Raw genomic sequence first — 19,080 nt, forward strand, 5'->3', positions numbered from 1 at the left:
ATTCGTCCGCTGCAATTGTTTGTTACCAACATATTGTCCAATAACATCTACATTGGTCGGCGAAAATATTTCATGATAGATTGAACTTGCAACAGAAACCGAAGAAAAATCCATAGCAACAACCACAGAAAACTATAAGATTAAAGGAAATACAGGCCATCCTTCCATAACACGCTTAATTCGTATCGTAAACGAAACCATGTTAGAAGGATATCGTGTTATAGGCAGGTTATCGCAATTTGTCCACCGTGTTATATCGAAGTCGTGTTTTCAGCAAATCGTCTTATAAGAGGATTAAGTATACCTGAAAGATCAAACCAACTATGAAGACCGCCAGCATATAGAAGTTGAGAATGATCGTTAATTTGGACTTTTCGTACGGCCACAAGCCAGTCAACAGTAGAAGTTGCTGATTAATGTTATAATACTTGCTCCCAAGGAAGTCCATGCTTCTCGGAAACTAATAGATATTTGATGCTTGTGGTGTCGTACAAATATTCGTTTCAACCATCCCCCGGAATTCTTTATAAATAAGGAGAAAGTTTTCCGCGGACGAGTCGGAAGGGTGCGATAATAACAGTGGAGTGGGCGTGTTTCGAGACATCGGTGAATGAAGTAAATTACAGAGTGCACAGACGGTCTTTCGCACCATTTTCAGCTTTTCCCCGCACTTCCTGAAAACGCGCACGCGTGTTCCACCTAATTCCTTTCGCCAGTCCCCGTCAGTGCGTGCTGCATCGTGGAGTAAAGTGTATCGAGTGTGCAAAACGGAATAGAAAGTGTATACGGAAAGATCGCTTGATGGTTTGTAATTGTTTAACATTTAATTTAACGACACAAGTATAGAAAATATTTATATATGAAAATATTGGTGAGCATCCTTATTCCGAAATAAAGCGTTTTTCGGTGACATCAAATTATAGTTACATAAAAGTGTTATAAGATGATACGAGATTTAATCAGGATGGTAAAATTTGAAACTAGTCTGTGAGACTGTGAGATATATAGAGATGTTACAAGGCATTTACTGTGAACATATATTTATCAGGAAACTGAGATAACGAGTGGAAAGGAAAGAACGAATGGCCACCTTAAAACATATAAGTTTCACTGAATGCCGAAGCTTATTAATATTGTAAATTGCACATAATGTAAACTGTAAAGAAAGAAATCTTGTAGATAGTTAAGTTCCATTATGCTACTAATTAAATTTCACAATGCCTCGTAAGACATATATAATACATACATTCATAAAAGAAGATTCGTGAAAGATTGTAATATACGTATGCATTTTAAACAGCATAATGAAGAAACGTCAGTTTTATTCATTAAAACGGGAAATACACAAGTTGACTATCAGAAATCTGACTTCTAGTAACAATTTCTCTGCTATCAACACCATAGAATCCATGATGATTAAAACATTCTATTGATTCGAGTATATCACGGTAAAGTACGAGAAAGACGTACTCAGCAACTGAAATGCGATAACAATTAACAAACAGATATACGATAACGATAATACAGTAACAGATTTAAAAAAATTACCGTCGTGAAACCGACATGAGAAGCAACGAAAAATCCGAAAAGGTTTATCACACTTTCCGTCGAACTCCTCAACATGATAAAGAGTAACAACTTCTGCGCTTTTACAGGCATGCAATACCATGTAGAATTATACCTGCGTATTGTTGTATCGCTTAATATACACTAGTATTAAAATCGTGTTACTTAATTAGTAAACAGAAACATGTAGACAAATAGAAAGTAATGTCATCAACAACGAGAGAACAACCATATTTAGTCAAATTTGAGCTTACGATTCCCTGAACACGTCCAGACTACGATCCATCAGAATTTGTCCCGAATAGCAGCATAAGTACAAGAACGCTAAATGAGTAATAAGGAGAAAAATGCAGATGAAGATTTCTTTGTGATCTTTCGCATCTGTTATCGTCTTAGTAAGCTGTAAAACATTAGGATAAATTAGAATCAGTTTTTTCATTCAGTTCAATCGTTCCGCATTATGTGAGTGTCTTTTCTCCTAAATTCTATCATCCTAACAAAAGTAATAATAAAAGACACATTTCAGTTTACTCTCGTTCGAAATATTTGAATTCTATGTGCAACAAATTGATCTCAAATATTCGGCCGACGCTAACGAAATGTGTATAAACTATCTATATATATTCATAACCAATGATAGTATTCCTCTTCAGATTTCACTTTTACGGTGAACCATTTATAAGAAGAAGAACAGAGGAAGTTTAAAACTTCCAGAATGTGCTCTCATACGTTACATTCATTGAGGATTTTGGTTACTCCCAACAACGTGCAGGACTGAAAGGATACTTACTCGATGCAAACTCACCGAAACAGACAACACGGCTACAGCAGATGGCAGAAGATAATGTATCGGGTAAATCGATAATACGTAATTGATGAAACTTTACCAAGGGAATGAATTCCACAAGAAATGTCGGCAGGAATTGCATGGAAAGTAAAGTGGGATCAGCTTATATATCTATCATCGAAAACTCATTATAGTCGAATGTACCAACTGTAGTGTATTCCTATGATTGTCCACGACGTAGCGGAAGTCCCTGAAGTTTAAGGCGATCTGCTTCGACGAAGACAGACACGCAATTGTTTTTCGCAATCGATAGCTAAAAACGTGCAGAAATTTTTAGACAAATATAACCCAAGAAGGAATTTCACATTCGATCGTTTGAATTAACCCCAATCAGCCAATAGCCTGCGAAATATCGCACTATTGACTGTATTGAGATGTATTTATAAGAATTAAATTATCACACAGGTAACCATTTCTGTTCGGTCGATTTATTTGAAAGCTACGATTGACCAAAATAGATTGTCGCCATATGAATACATACAAATAACTTCATCCGAAACATACAGCACACACGAGCAAAATAAGAAAGTCTGAGAATGAGAGTTCGATAAATCGCAATTAAATAAATTTTCTGAAAATCTACAACAGCAATATTAACGAGCCACAACGATACACGTCCCCCGTTTAAATGGTATTGTTTGAACGTTTTGCATATAGTATATTTACCTGACAATTATGACCATTGTAATGTTGTAAGTGCTATAAGGTGTCTGTTGCACGCAATGACCATATGAAAAGAGGTAAAGTCAGCATTTTCATTCATACCTAGTTATCTCGAACATTCCGCACATCCAATGGGCAAACACAGCCAACGTCAGTTCCGTACCCGCCCCACATAAAAGTCCAATTGTATAAACAACTAGAATATTCATGTATACCATATCAACATACTCTATGCGGTCGTGAGAAAACATTGATAAGTAGGAAAAATAACGTCTCCGAGATTGGTTCAAAGGCATTAGCAGATCCAACGTTATCGGAGTAAAGACATAGAACCCTCCGAATAAGGTCCACGAGCAACATAAGCCTAAAATGGGAAGAGAATGGTTTAATGATAGCATGATATCTTTGCATCCGAACGCTTTTGTACTAGCAAATGCTGTTAATCTCGTACCAGCAGTAACTAAAGTAATTTCTCACTTTTCTCTTTTGAATAATACAAATTTACCATATAATCGTCTTAATGGAACATTATTTCTCACATAAAACTTGTGCAAGGGGTTCGGTATTCATCGTTTTCTCTAATAAAGCCAACCACACAAACTAAATTTCATAATTTTACGTTTACATAATATTCGGAACGAAATATTCAGACATTCAGGTAATCGCGGCTACAGGTACAAATTCTATGAACATGGAAAATGTTTTCTTACATAAGAAAATGGAGAATACATGAGCCGAATGATCGACGTGTTTCATTAGTATCTGAACTTCAAGTTGATCTTTCAGCATGGTGTGTGTCGTGCGTAGATAGTGAAAAACATATTTAGTCTATACCAACATGAAAAGAATATTTATCAATCTCTATAGTCGAACCTTAGTTCACTAAAATTGAACTAGAGTTCACATTAAAGTAACACGTACCACTGGGGACACTGCTACGGAAGTAACATAACGCAAGAAAATGACCATAACTGGACAGGTTGTAGATAACGTAACGATGCAACCTCGAAATGTAATATCAGATTTCAAAAGCAATAATACCTAAAAACATATTCTTTTAATTGTTTATGTCAGGAAGAACGCCACATCGTTGTATAGTGTTAATACAATAACATATTTATCTATTCACGAATTTGTAACGAGTATATTTTCAATACAACGTCGCAGAGCACATAAATTGCAGGCATAACAATAATGAATTCTAGTTACCTCGAAAACTATATAAGCGAGCATAATAACAGAAATCGATATTCTGTGAATCGTCGAGTAAATCGACTTGTGATATGGCCAGAGTCCTACGATACTCAGTAGTATACGATAAGTGTTGTACTGCCTGTAGAACACGTCCATCTGGCTACGGTCACTGAAGAACATCTGTGCGGAAAACTCCAGGAATCATCCGAAAACACCTCGCCACCATTTGTTATTTCCACTATTATCGTTTCCTCTTGAATTTGTTCGTGCCGTCTGTCTATAGAACTAATTTATAATGCATGGAAATTACAGTCATTCCGCGCCATCGACCGAGGACATTAACGCCCCCCAAGAAATTGATACATAAAAGATGCTCACTTTAAGAAAATTACAATTTACATAAAATTTGTTTCCCTCTGCGTACTTTCCCTTATTTTTAGTTTGGTCTTATCTTTTTTCTTTTTTTATCTTTAGGTGCTAGAAGAGCGAACATTTGTGGCGACGACAGTATTTCCGCAGACACCGCGAACTTCACAGCGACACTTCCTTGGTGTGCTCCCTTCGTCATTTTGTTCAATGGATTTGACAAAGAGGAACAGCCGGCGAGGAATATCAACAGTTTACGAATTGGATTTGTATCAGGTAGTCGTAATATGTGAAACATCAGCTTTTGGCAAAAAAATATACGTACTCGTGATGACTGTTATTGTCTGAAGTGGTTCCTCTATACAGAGTGTCCTTAATTCCATAATAGTTAACAGTGCAATCTGTTCTTCGTCCAATGCTATTGTTAAAATCTGAATAAGTAATATTGTTCTTCTTAATTTATTTTTCCGCTAGATCGTTTAGCGTTTGATTCTCTATGAAGTAACACAGTGTAGTATATTAATGCGATATTAGAGATAAAATCTAATATAATACACTAGATTGAAAATGAACATCGTAGAATTGACTGAAAATGATAAGCTTGCTCTGTTGCAAATTTGGCGAAAGAAAGAAAGAAGATCAACCAGCAATTAATTTTAGTTGTGATAGGTTATGGACATGAACCTACGATGACTAACGATTCGGATAAATTAGATAATTAGATAATTCGGAAAAATTAGATATACGCGAGAAATGAGCAAAGGATATACAGTAACAACTGACTCTATGAAGGAAGAAATGATTCAGGTATTTTCATTATCGTCGCTTGTCAATTTAAATATCACGATATTTAAGAACAGGAATTTTCAAAATATATCCAGATTTATGTGAAATTTTGAGCTAGAAATGGTACATGAGTACCGGATATCGTTCAACAACAGATTTTCTATAGGAATTCTGTGACTAATATATGGGACAATTGATAAGAATCTTCTGTCGTCAAATTAACAATTTCTTATTAGTAGTGAAAAAAATAGGAACAAAGGATCATGAAATATATACAAAGACGTAACAATATATCATGGAAAAAGTGCTGCATATTATGAAACTATAACTTCCATGTACTTAAATTATAAACTGCATGTTATGATACTATAAATTCCATCTGCCTAAATTATAAATCGTGAAGCGAATTTTATCCATGCACGACGTGTTATTTCGGTTTTAAAGAAAATATAAAATATGCTATGTTTTCATAATTTCAATAGTTCGTATTATAATGTTGAAATGTATGAAATTACATAAAAATTGTTATTATAAGAGTCACTAATATTTTAATGATTCTAAACTCATAAACCTTGTCGATCATCCCGAAAAGGAAAAGAAATACTCGTTTAATCTCGATTGAGAATCACACGAATGTAATCAAGCATAAATTCAATTTTTGGTTTTATACGGTCACAGGGAAAGAATAACATAAGTCAAATTTCCTATGTTTTACAGAAAAGGAATTCCAGAATTACCAAAATTTCGTTTATATTCGGTTACGGAATTATGCGTGAGTTCATTTATCCCGTTCAAACTTTGAAAAACATTGCTCATCATAATATTCCAGTATCAGAGAGATATTAAAATATCGCTTGTTTTAATAATTATAGCAATCATTCCTTCGCAATTACATTTTCTGTGTACTAATAACGCAATGTACAACGTTAATACGGTATTCTAAGTAAAATCAAACATTATGTCTGTCATTCGAAATAAACGCGATTGAAGATATAATGCTATGGAACCTTTTCCATTGAATGTATTTGACAAGAAAAGGGTGAAAAATGAGAAGCGTCAAATTAATTGAAAATCGAAATTCTATTCCACTTCAGATTTTCCAGAAGAATGAAACATAAACCAGTGACTAATGTAAATTATTTATTACTAAACATTAATTCGTACCACTGCTACCAACAACTATCGTGAAGTCAATGATGCTGGAGAAACACTACTGAAGAGAGTATATCATAGTAAAATATGAGACGGACGTTCTCAGCATCTGAAATCCAATAACATTTGAATAGCAGATATCAGACGCCGATTATACAGTAACAGACTGAAAAAATTACCTTCGAAAAACCGACATGAGAAGCAACAAAAAATCCGAAAATGTTTATCACACTCTCCGTTGAACTCCTCAACATGATAAAGAGTAACAACTTCTGCGCTTCTATAGGCATGCAATACCATGTAGAATTGTACCTGCATATTGTTGCATCTCTTAAAATGCTCTAGTATTGTAACAGAATTACTTATTTAATAAATGGGAACATTTAGACAAATAGAAAATTATTTAATAGACAACAATAGAACAATCACATTTAGTCAAATTTGAGCTTACGATTCCTTGAACACGTTCAGACTACGATCTATTATAATTTGTCCAGAATAGTGACATATGTACAAGAATACTATATGACAGATAACGAATATGCCACAGACGAAGAGTTCTGTTTGATCATTCGTACTTGCTATAGCATTTGAAAGCTGTAAAAAGATAGGATAAATAAGAGTCAATTTTTCCATCGTGTTTAATCGTTCGGCATTATATGCCTTTTTCGTTTCATTCTAACAAAAATAACGATAAAGGACACATTTCAATTGACTCTCCTTCGAAATATCAGAATTCTATACAAAACAAATGGATTTCAAATGTTCGGCCGGCGTTGACGTTCTTTGTATGAACTATCTACATATATTTATAATCAGTGGCAGATAGTATTTCTTTTCAGATTTCACTTTACGATATACCACTTATAAAAGAAAAGATTGGGAAGGTCTAAAAGCTTCGAGAATGGTTTCATACATTACATTCATTGAAGATTTTACATTTTCCCAACACCGTACAGGAATGAACGGATACTTACTCGATGCAAATACACAGAGAAAGAAACTACAATCACAGAACATGGCGGAATATATTGTACCATGCAATTCGATAATGCGTAATCGATGAACCTTTATCCAGCGAATGAATTCCACGACAAACGTTGGTAGGAAACGCATGGAAAATAAAGTGAGATCAGCTTAGATATCTACCATCGAATACTAATTATAGTCGAATGTACCAACTGTAGTGTCTTCCTATGACAGTCCACGACATGCCGGAAGTTCCTGAAATTCGGGTCGATCTGCCTCGACGAAGATAGATCCGCAATTGTTTTTCGCAATCGATAGCTAAAAACGTGCACAAATTTTTAGACAAATATGACCTGACAAGTAATTTCACCTTCTATCGTTTGAATTAACCATAATCAACTAACAACCTGCGAAATATCGCACTATTGACTGTATTGACATGTATTTACAAGAAATAAATGATCACACAGGTAACCATTCTTCTTGGGTCGACTGATTTGAAAGCTGCGTTTGACTAAAATACACTGTCGCTATATGAATACATACAAACAGTTTCATCTGAAAACATATAGCGCATACGAGGAGAATTGGAAAGTCTGAGTAGGATCCTTCGCGAGAATGAGAGCTAGGAAAATCGCAATTAAATAAATTCACTGAAATTCTATGACAGCAATATTAACCATCCGCTATGAAACACGTCTCCCCTGAAATGGCACTGTTAAGATGTTTCGGACATCGTATATTCACCTGACAATCATGTCCATTGTAACGTTGTAAGTGCTGTAAGGTATTTGTTGCATGCAACAACCATGTCAAAAAGAGAAAATTCTGCACATTCATTCATACCTAGTTATGTCGAACAACGCGCTCGTGTAGTGGGCAAATAGAACCAACGGCAATTCCGTACCCGCCAAAGACAATATTCCAATTATATTAACAACTAGGATATTCACGCATACCATATCAATATACTCTATGCGGTCGTGAGAAAACATTACAAAGTAGGCAAAATAACGTCTCCGAGATTCGTTTAAAGGCAGTAGCAGATCCAACGTTATTGGTGCGAGAACATGCCACGCTACAAATAAGATCCATATGCAACATAAGCCTAAAATGAGAAGAGGGTGGTTTAATGATACAATGATGTTTGCATCCGAATGTTTTTGTACTAGCAAATGATGTTAGTCTTGTAACCGCGACAACGGAAGTAGTGTCTCACTTTTCTCTTTTGAATAATACATATTTACCATATAATCGTCTTAAAGGAACATTATTTCGACACAAAACTTGTGCAAGGGATTCGGCATTCCTCGTTTTCTCTAATAAAGCCAATCACATAAACGAAATTTCACAATTTTACGTTTACAATAATATTCCGAAGTAAATATTCAGACATTAAGGTAATCGCGACTACAGGTACAAATTCTATGAACATGGAAAATGTCTTCTTACATAAGAAAATGGAGATTATATAAGTCGAATAATCGACATATTTCATCAGTATCTGAACTTCAAGTTGATTTTTCAGCGTGGTGTCTATCGTGCGTAGATAGTGAAAAATATATTTAGTCTATACCAACATGAAAAAAATATTTATCAATCTCTATAGTTGAACTTTAGTTCACTAAAATGGAACTAGAGTTCACATTAGGGCATCACGTACCACTGGGAACATTGCTACGGAAGAGACATATCGCATAAAAAAGACGATAACTGGACAGATGGCGGATAACGTTAGGATGCAACCTCGAAATGTAATGTCAGATTGTAAAAACGATAGTACCTAAAAACATATTCTGTTAATTCTTTATGTCAAGGAGGACGCCACATCGTCGTATAATATCGATACAATAACATATTTATCTTTTCACGAATTTGTAACGAGTAGGTTTGCAATAGAACGTCACGGTGTACATAAATTGGAAGCATAACAATAATGAATTCTGGTTACCTGTAAAGTTACATAGGCGAACATGATGAAAGAGAACAATATTCTGTGAATCGTTGAGTAAATCGATTTGTGATATGGCCACAGTCCTACGATACTGAGTAGTATACGATACGTGTTGTACTGCCTGTAGAACACGTCCATCTCGCTTCGGTAACTAAAGGACATCTGAGCGGAAAACTCGAGGAATCATCCGAGAACACCTCGCCACGATTTATTATTTCCACTGTTATTCTTTCCTCTTGAATTTGTTCGTGCCGTATGTCTATAGAAGTAATTTATAATGCATGGAAATTGCAGTCATTCCGCGGTATCGACCGAGGTCATTAACACCTCCCAAGAAATTGATACATAATAGATGCTCACTTTGAGAAAATTACAGTCTACGTACAATTTTTTTCCTCTGCATATTTTCCCTTATTTTCAGTTTGGTCTTATTTTTTTTTTTTTTTTCTTTAAGTGTTAGAAGGGAGAAAATTTATCGCGGCGGCAGTATTTCCACAGACGCAGCGAACTTCACAGCAACACCTCCATGGTAAAGAGTAACAATGGTCGAGGGGTATCAACAGTTTACGAATTTGATTTGTATCAAGTAGTCGTAATATGTGGAACATCAGCTTTTGGCAACAAAATATACGTACTCGTGATGACTGTTATCGTCTGAAGTGGTTTCTCTATGCAGAGTGTCCTTATTTTCACAATAATTAACATTGAAATCTGTTCCTCGTCCAATGCTACTGTTAACATTTGAGTAAGTAACATTGTTCTTCTGAATTTATTTTTGCGCTAGATCTTTTGGGGTTTGATTCTCTATGAAGGAACGCAATGTAGGATATTATTACGATATTATAGATAAAATCAAATATAATACATACGATTGAAAATACAATACTAGCGAATCGTTGAAATACTGTCAGGAGTTGAAAATTGAAAAGATTGAAAATGTATATCGTAGAATTGACTGAAAATGACAAGCTTTCTCTGTTGTAGATTTGGTGAAAGAGTGGAGAATGAGCCAGCAATTAATTTCAGTAGTGATAGATTATGGACATGAATTTACGATGACTAACGGGTAATTCGCAAAAATAAGAGATGAACAAAGAATGGACAAAAGATATACAACAACGACTGGTCCTATCAAGAAAGAAATGACTCTCAGGTATTCTCATTAATGTCAATTGTTAATTTTCATGTTTTCATATTTGAGAAAAGCAATTTTCAATATATATCCAGATTTTTGTGAAATGTCAAGCTGGAAATATTATGAGCACCAGATATCGTGCAACAGCAGATTTTCTGTAGGTATTCTGTGACAAATATACGGGACAATTGAAAAGAATCTTCTCTCGTCAAATTAAGAATTTATTATTAGTTCTGAAAAAAAAATGCAACGGACGATAATGAAACATATACAGAGGCGTAACAATATATCATGGAGAAAGTGCTGCATATCATGAAACTATAACTTCCATGTACTTAAATTATAAACTGCATGTTATGATACTATAAATTCCATCTGCCTAAATTATAAATCGTGAAGCGAATTTTATCCATGCACGACGTGTTATTTCGGTTTTAAAGAAAATATAAAATATGCTATGTTTTCATAATTTCAATAGTTCGTATTATAATGTTGAAATGTATGAAATTACATAAAAATTGTTATTATAAGAGTCACTAATATTTTAATGATTCTAAACTCATAAACCTTGTCGATCATCCCGAAAAGGAAAAGAAATACTCGTTTAATCTCGATTGAGGATCACACGAATGTAATCAAGCATAAATTCAATTTTTGGTTTTATACGGTCACAGGGAAAGAATAACATAAGTCAAATTTCCTATGTTTTACAGAAAAGGAATTCCAGAATTACCAAAATTTCGTTTATATTCGGTTACGGAATTATGCGTGTGTTCATTTATCCCGTTCAAACTTTGAAAAACATTGCTCATCATAATATTCCAGTATCAGAGAGATATTAAAATATCGCTTGTTTTAATAATTATAGCAATCATTCCTTCGCAATTACATTTTCTGTGTACTAATAACGCAATGTACAACGTTAATACGGTATTCTAAGTAAAATCAAACATTATGTCTGTCATTCGAAATAAACGCGATTGAAGATATAATGCTATGGAATCTTTTCCATTGAATGTATTTGACATGAAAAGAGTGAAAAATGGGAAGAGTAAAATTAATTGAAAGTCGAAATTCCATTCCACTTCAGAATTCTCAGAAGAATGAAATATACAGCAATGATTAATGTAAATTATTTATTATTAAATATTAATTCAACACAGTCACTACTATGAAAAACTATTACAATTACAGTACAGTAAATTATGCTGGAAAAATTCTACTGAAGAGAGTATATCATAGTAAAGTACGAGAAAGACGTACTCAGCATCTGAAATGCAATAACATTTAACTATCAGACAAGATATCAGACAACGATTATAAGTAACAGACTGAAAAAATTACCTTCGAAAAACCGACATGAGAAGCAACGAAAAATCCGAAAATGTTTATCACACTTTCCGTCGAACTCCTCAACATGATAAAGAGTAACAACTTCTGCGCTTCTACAGGCATGCAATACCATGTAGAATTATACCTACATATTGTTGTATCTCTTAGAATACTCTGGTAATACAATCGTGTTACTTATTTTGTAAATAGGAACATTTAGACAAATAAAAAATTATTTAATAGACAATGACAGAACAACCACGTTTAGTCAAATTTGAGCTTACGATTCCTTGAACACGTTCAGACTACGATCTATTATAATTTGTCCAGAATAGTGACATATGTACAAGACTACTATATGACAGATAACGAATATGCCACAGATGAAGATTTCTGTTTGATCATTCGCATTTGTTATAGCATTTGTAAGCTGTAAAGCGGTAGGATAAATTAGAGACAATTTTCCTATTCTGTTCAATCGTTTGTGATTAAGAGAGTGTCGATTCCGCAAATTCTATCATTCTAACAAAAATAATAATAAATGACACTTTTCAGTTGATTCTCCTTCGAAATTATTCAAAACAAATTGATCTGGACGATTCGGTTGATGTTAGCGATATATGTATAGAACATATATATGTATTTATAACCAATATCAGATAGTATTTCTTTTCAGATTTCACTTGTATAGTGTATCATTCATAAGAAAAAGAATTGAGAAAGTCTAAAAGCTTCGAGAATGGTTTCACATATTATATTCATTGAGGATTTTACCTTTTCCCAACAACGTGCAGAAATGAAAGAATACTTACTCGATGCAAACACACAGAGAAAGAAACTACAAACACAGAAGTTGGCGGAAGATAATGTAGCATATAATTCGATACTGCGTAATCGATGAACCTTTATCCAGCGAATGAATTCCACGATAAACATTGGTAGGAAATGCATGGAAAATAAAGTGACGTTAGCTTAGATTTCTAGCATCGAATACTCATTATAGTGGAATATACAAACTGTAGTGTATTCGTATGACTGTCCACAACGTGGCGGAATTCCCTGAAATTCGGGTCGATCTGCCTCGACGAAGACAGATCCGCAATTGTGTTTCGCAATCGATAGCTAAAAACGTGCAGAAATTTTTAGACAAATATGACCTAACATGGAATTTCACTTTTTATCGTTTGAATTAATCCCAATCAGCCAACAGCCTGCGAAATATCGCGCTATTGACTGTATTGAGATGTATTTACAAGAAATAAATGATCATACAGGTAACCATTCTTCTTGGGTCGACTGATTTGAAAGCTGCGTTTGACTAAAATACACTGTCGCTATATGAATACATACAAACAGTTTCATCTGAAAACATATAGCGCATACGAGGAGAATTGGAAAATCTGAGTAGGATCCTTCGCGAGAATGAGAGCTAGGAAAATCGCAATTAAATAAATTCACTGAAATTCTATGACAGCAATATTAACCATCCGCTATGAAACACGTCTCCCCTGAAATGGCACTGTTAAGATGTTTCGGACATCGTATATTCACCTGACAATCATGTCCATTGTAACGTTGTAAGTGCTGTAAGGTATTTGTTGCACGTAATGACTATGTGAAAAAGAGAAAAGTCAGCACATTCATTCATACCTAGTTATATCGAACAATCCGCACATGTAGTGGGCAAACACAACCAACATCAGTTCTGTAGCTGCCACAGACAACATTCCAATTGTACAAACAGCTAGGATATTCACGCATGCCATATCAATATACTCTATGCGGTCGTGAGAAAACATTGTAAAGTAGGAAAAATAACGTCCTCGAGATTCGTTCAAAGGCGACAGCAGATCCAACGTCATTGGAGTGAGAACATACGATGATGCGAATAAAATCCACGACCAACATAAGCCTAAAATGAGAAGAAGATGGTTTCATGATAGCATGATATCTTTGCATGCGAATGCTTTTGTATTAGCAAATGAATTTAGTCTCGTAACCGCGACAACGAAAGTAGTTTCTTACATTTCTCGTTTGAATAACACATATTTACCATATAATCGTCTTAAAATAACAGTATTTCTGACACAAAACATTCCTCGTTTTCTCTAATAAAGCCAATCACATAAACGAAATTTCACAATTTTACGTTTACGTAATATTCCGAAGTAAATATTCAGACATTAAGGTAATCGCGACTACAGGTACAAATTCTATGAACATGGAAAATGTCTTCTTACATAAGAAAATGGAGATTATATAAGTCGAATAATCGACATATTTCATCAGTATCTGAACTTCAAGTTGATTTTTCAGCGTGGTGTCTATCGTGCGTAGATTGTCAAAAATATACTTAGTCTATACCAACATGAAAAAAAATATATATCAATCTCTATAGTTGAACTTTAGTTCACTAAAATTGAACTAGAGTTCACATTAGAGCATCACGTACCACTGGGAACATTGCTACGGAAGAGACATATCGCATAAAAAAGACAATAACTGGACAGGTGGCGGATAACGTTAGGATGCAACCTCGAAATGTAATGTCAGATTGTAAAAGCGATAGTACCTAAAAACATATTCTGTTAATTCTTTATGTCAAGGAGGACGTCACATCGTCGTATAATATCGATACAATAACATATTTCTCTTTTCACGAATTTGTAACGAGTAGGTTTGCAATAGAACGTCACGGTGTACATAAATTGGAAGCATAACAATAATGAATTCTGGTTACCTGTAAAATTATATAGGCGAGCATAATGACAGAGATCGATATTCGGTGAATCGTTGAGTAAATCGAATTGTGATATGGCCAGAGTCCTACGATACTGAGTAGTATACGATACGTGTTGTACTGCCTGTAGAACACGTCCATCTCGCTTCGGTAACTAAAGGACATCTGAGCGGAAAACTCGAGGAATCATCCGAGAACACCTCGCCACGATTTATTATTTCCACTGTTATCCTTTCCTCTTGAATTTGTTCGTGCCGTATGTCTATAGAAGTAATTTATAATGCATGGAAATTGCAGTCATTCCGCGGTATCGACCGAGGTCATTAACGCCTCCCAAGAAATTGATACATAATAGATGCTCACTTTGAGAAAATTACAGTCTACGTAAAATTTTTTTCCTCTGCATATTTTCCCTTATTTTCAGTTTGGTCTTATTTTTTTTTTTTTTTTCTTTAGGTGTTAGAAGGGGGAAATTTTGTCGCGACGACAGTATTGTCGCTGACACTACGAACTTCACAGCAACACTTCCTTGATGTGCTGCCTTCTTCATTTTATTCAATGGATTGGACAAAGAGGAAAAGCCGTCGAGAAGTATCAGCAGTTCCGGAATTTGATTCGTATCAGGTAGTCGTAATATGTGGAACATCAGCTTCTTGCAACGAAACATACCACCCCCATGACAATTATTGTCTGAAGTGGTTCTTCTATGCAGAATGTCCTTATTATCACAATAATTAACATTGCAATCTGTTCTTCGTTTAATGCTATTGTTAACGTCTGAGCAAGTAGTACAGTTATTCTTAATTTATTTTCACGCTAAAAAAGTGCTGGTTTGGCGCTTAATTCTCTATGAAATAACGCAATGTAGGATATTAGTGCGATATTAGAGATAGAACCTAATATAATACACTCTACTGAAAATAAATATCGTAGAATTGACTGAAAATGACAAGCTTTTTATATTGCAGATTTGGTGAAAGAATAGAGAATGAACCTTCAATTAAATTCAGTTGTGATAGGTTATGGACATAAATTTACGACGACTAACGCGTAATTCGGAAGAATAAGAGATAAGCGAGAAATGGACCAAAAATATACAGCAACTGAAGAATTCTATCAAGGAAGAAATGACTCTCAGGTATTTCCATTACTGTCAATTGTTAATTTAGATATCACAATATTTAAGAAGAAGAATTTTGGAAATATCCAAATTTTCGTGAAATTTCAAGCTAAAAATAGTACACTTATTTTATGAGCACCATATATCGTTCAACTGCAGATTTTCTATAGATCTTTATGTTAAACTAAGAATTTATTATTAGTTCTAAAAAATATGCAACGAATGATTGTGTTTGTATTCGGTTTCGGAAATATGCGTGTGTCCTTTTATCCCGTTCAAAATTTCAAAAACATTGCTCGTCATAATATTCCAGTATCAGTAATATATTAAGATATTGCTTGTCTTAATAATTATATTTTAGTCTTCCATAAAACTTCGCCAATTTATTAGCTATCTTCAAAATCTTCTTGGATCCAACAGATTATCTTCACTTTCAATTATGTCATAATAATTCAATTACGTCGAATTATAAAGCAATGCTTAAATCAGAAAACCAACAAAGATCTAATTACTGACCATGTTTTTCTCCTGTGATGTTCAGATGAAACGACTGTTTTAATCGAAAGCGCATCTACGTTCTGCGCGTTTGCCTCGCGACGAAGTAGCGGAACGGAGCCAAAGTCGGTGATTTATGCGGTGTTTCGCGGCGAGCCGTAGCAAAATTGCCAGTCGTGAGGCCCCCGACCAGCATAACTGATTGCTCGAAGCGTTACGGTATCCTTCTCGATGTCCTTCCTTCCTTCCTAACAGTCTATCTATCTACCTACGTGCCCATTCGATGATTGCGTAGACAATGACGCTGATAGTGTGACCGTGCGATCGCCAGACATTGATTTGTAGCTCGTGTAATTGATGACAACCACGGTAGAAGGCTACTTTCATTTTCCTTTTCTTTTCCTGTTGTTTCTTTAATATCATTTTTTTTTAATTTCTCGGAAAAAATTTCTTTCATCAAATTCTTTCTGGATGGAATTTAAAACCTTAAAAAATATCTTATCTGTTACGAGACTTACGATATGACTAAATTGTTATATGATCTTTATTTTTACTTTTCGTTTACAGAATTGTAATTTCGTACACTTAATTATTTGGTTTGACTGGCTAAATAATAATCTCTCTTTCCAGAATTGAAAGTTAGTTTCACCAATAGCGGATAAAATATCGTACAATTTAGTCGACAAGTTATTCGTACAATTATCCTATTGAATTAAATTGTCCACGTGAAAAGAACTCGCGTTACTCCGTCTAAAGAAATCAACTTTATCTCGCGTCCTCTTTTTTCCTTTTTCTTCTCGATTTTCGCTCACGTATATTTCATTGGTGGAAGTTCGTGAAGGAATTTACTGCTTTTTCTACTTGCTATAAATCGGCATAAAACAATGGTAGTGTATAACGAATGTAACCGTTCAATATATTTCAATCAGAAGCCGCTCAAACATTGTCACACGTCGAATCTGTTCTCTGTCATCTTTTCCATTTTTAAAACTGCGATTATTGCAAAGTCATATTATAACCAGATCCATAGATTACACTAAGAGGCCATTTGAAGAGAAAAAACACGAGAAACGATTTAAAATTAATAAATCTTATAATTTGGATGATTCGTAATAATATATTTCCGTATATCTTCTGTGGATTTGTCACCTTTTCGCATAAATGCACGATCCAAACACAGTCTGCTAATTATTTTGCACAAAGTTGAATTTTTGACTGAGCGTTGGATCATAAGATGTTGAAACTTGGCTGGCTCAAATAATTTCATCTTACTCTACTTTACCGATTCTAAGAATCGTCGAGCTTTAGAGTCGAATAAATGGACGCGAGTAGGCGTACCGATATCGGTATCGTATCACAGCACCGTGACACTCCTTTGAGATGTCCTCGAAAGGATCAATGGAAAGGCTGATTCTTTGTATTTACAAGGCTCGTGCATGTCATTTTTCATTTGAACGATCGATCGATTGTTATCTCCAGTGACGCGACGGTCATTCTGTTATGATGTCTCCGTTTTTATGCTCGCGACACTTGAAGAATTAAAGTTTCAGATATTTCACGGAGATCCTGATTTACGTACGATATTCTTTGGAATACGACAGAGCTGCCAGCTCGAATTATCGATTTTTATGTATTTCCACGCTGCATTCAAGCAGCACGATTTATGACTCTCGTTGCTATAAAATAGCTGTACATGTATGTAGATGTAGGAATCGGAGGGAAAATAACGCTTGTAATTGACGTTGATATTATAATGCAAATGACGAACTTACAGAGTCTAATTTGTTGCAGAAGCATTGTGACGAATGGACGAAAGGAGCGTCCTTTGAAATGAAATGCATTTCTAATTCGTCCCTCCTCTGCAAATGGTGAATAGCGAATTTGTGCCAATTTACTTGATGATTATTTCATAATTCATTAGAAACCATACTGTATTCTATTTACTATTCACTTGCATGAAAATCATCTTCGAACGTATGGAATGACGAGTGGATTAGATGTATGGAAAAAGTTGTAGCTACACTTTCATTTGAAAAAAATTAAATGCATATCTTCTTTTTGGTGGTAAATGTTTAAATACTTTCACGATTCATTGTATACAGCCATTTCGCAACAGTCTCGATAATATATTTAACTCTACTTAAAAGGTAAAAGAACACGAAGAACTTCAAACGGTTCTACATAATTAAAAAAAAAAAAAAAAAAAAAAAAGAAGAAGAAGAAGAAGAAGAACGAAAGAATGTTAACATAGAAAATTTTACCTCAGAAAAGTAGCGAATAACGCAGTTCCTGCGTCTATACAGCATTATAATTTTTCGATTTTACGATTCTACTTCGAAACGAGATATCTAAAAAGTACCATATGCTAAACGTCGCTGTCGTAAACCCAATCGACTTAACACTTATGCTCATAAGAGCTCGGCGATTATCTTGCAGTTTCACCTAAGTACGAAAGCGATAGTGATTTCCTCTTATCGTTTCGAGTCGACTCCGCGGCAAGATCATTTCGTTTCTCTCGGAATCGTATCGGAACGAGATTAACCAACCAGACGAAAGGCATATACACGCGAGGAACTGTTCATTATCACTGTTGTGCATGGTGCTACTGAAGATACATGGCCGTTCGTTGGATTAACATCCAACTAATTTGAGAACATAAACGAAACTGACGCGCAATTTCATCGTCCGCTATCGAATCGGTTCTGATGACGGGTTTTAAAAGTCGTCTTGATTAAAGTATTCCACGGGAGAAACAGAGCAA

At 34.8% G+C, this 19,080-nt stretch overlaps 3 protein-coding genes across 5 annotated transcripts in view; all 3 read right to left on the minus strand.

Annotated features, from left to right (window-relative positions):
- The window catches only part of Alpha-man-ia (alpha-Mannosidase class I a), a 218,109-nt gene that overhangs the window by 85,349 nt on the left and 113,680 nt on the right, over positions 1-19,080 (minus strand). The gene's annotated exons all lie outside the window — the stretch shown is intronic.
- LOC141445808 (uncharacterized) lies at positions 1,290-4,502 on the minus strand. Its single transcript, XM_074111855.1, has 8 exons — positions 4,286-4,502; positions 3,998-4,117; positions 3,733-3,904; positions 3,623-3,676; positions 3,170-3,548; positions 2,558-2,666; positions 1,549-1,710; positions 1,290-1,477 (listed from the first exon to the last, which is right to left on the minus strand). The coding sequence occupies exons 1-8, from the start codon at positions 4,448-4,450 to the stop codon at positions 1,427-1,429; spliced, it is 1,212 nt and encodes a 403-aa protein (XP_073967956.1). The 5' UTR covers positions 4,451-4,502; the 3' UTR covers positions 1,290-1,426.
- On the minus strand, positions 11,031-14,924 carry LOC139989639 (uncharacterized). The gene is made up of 11 exons (XM_072008115.2): positions 14,705-14,924; positions 14,417-14,536; positions 14,120-14,322; positions 14,018-14,046; positions 13,611-13,876; positions 13,237-13,326; positions 12,982-13,103; positions 12,777-12,867; positions 12,249-12,394; positions 11,977-12,109; positions 11,031-11,902 (listed from the first exon to the last, which is right to left on the minus strand). Exons 1-11 carry the CDS (start codon positions 14,867-14,869, stop codon positions 11,852-11,854), a joined length of 1,416 nt encoding a protein of 471 aa, XP_071864216.1. The 5' UTR covers positions 14,870-14,924; the 3' UTR covers positions 11,031-11,851.

This window comes from Bombus fervidus, chromosome 8, assembly GCF_041682495.2.
Source record: "Bombus fervidus isolate BK054 chromosome 8, iyBomFerv1, whole genome shotgun sequence".
Lineage (NCBI taxonomy): Eukaryota > Metazoa > Arthropoda > Insecta > Hymenoptera > Apidae > Bombus > Bombus fervidus.

Excerpts from the sequence above, each read along its gene's own strand:
- LOC141445808 (XM_074111855.1), bottom strand. The coding sequence starts at position 4,450 with ATGTTCTTCAGTGACCGTAGCCAGATGGACGTGTTCTACAGGCAGTAC. Across the intron at positions 2,667-3,169 it reads GAGATAACTAGGTATGAATG|CTATCGATTGCGAAAAACAA; the intron begins AAAATGCTGACT and ends GCACGTTTTTAG. Across the intron at positions 1,711-2,557 it reads ATAGGAATACACTACAGTTG|TGTATATTAAGCGATACAAC; the intron begins GTACATTCGACT and ends TTTTAATACTAG.
- LOC139989639 (XM_072008115.2), bottom strand. The coding sequence starts at position 14,869 with ATGTCCTTTAGTTACCGAAGCGAGATGGACGTGTTCTACAGGCAGTAC. Across the intron at positions 14,323-14,416 it reads CCGTAGCAATGTTCCCAGTG|ACTAAGTATATTTTTGACAA; the intron begins GTACGTGATGCT and ends ATGTTGGTATAG. Across the intron at positions 12,395-12,776 it reads TCTCTGTGTGTTTGCATCGA|CTTACAAATGCTATAACAAA; the intron begins GTAAGTATTCTT and ends ACCGCTTTACAG.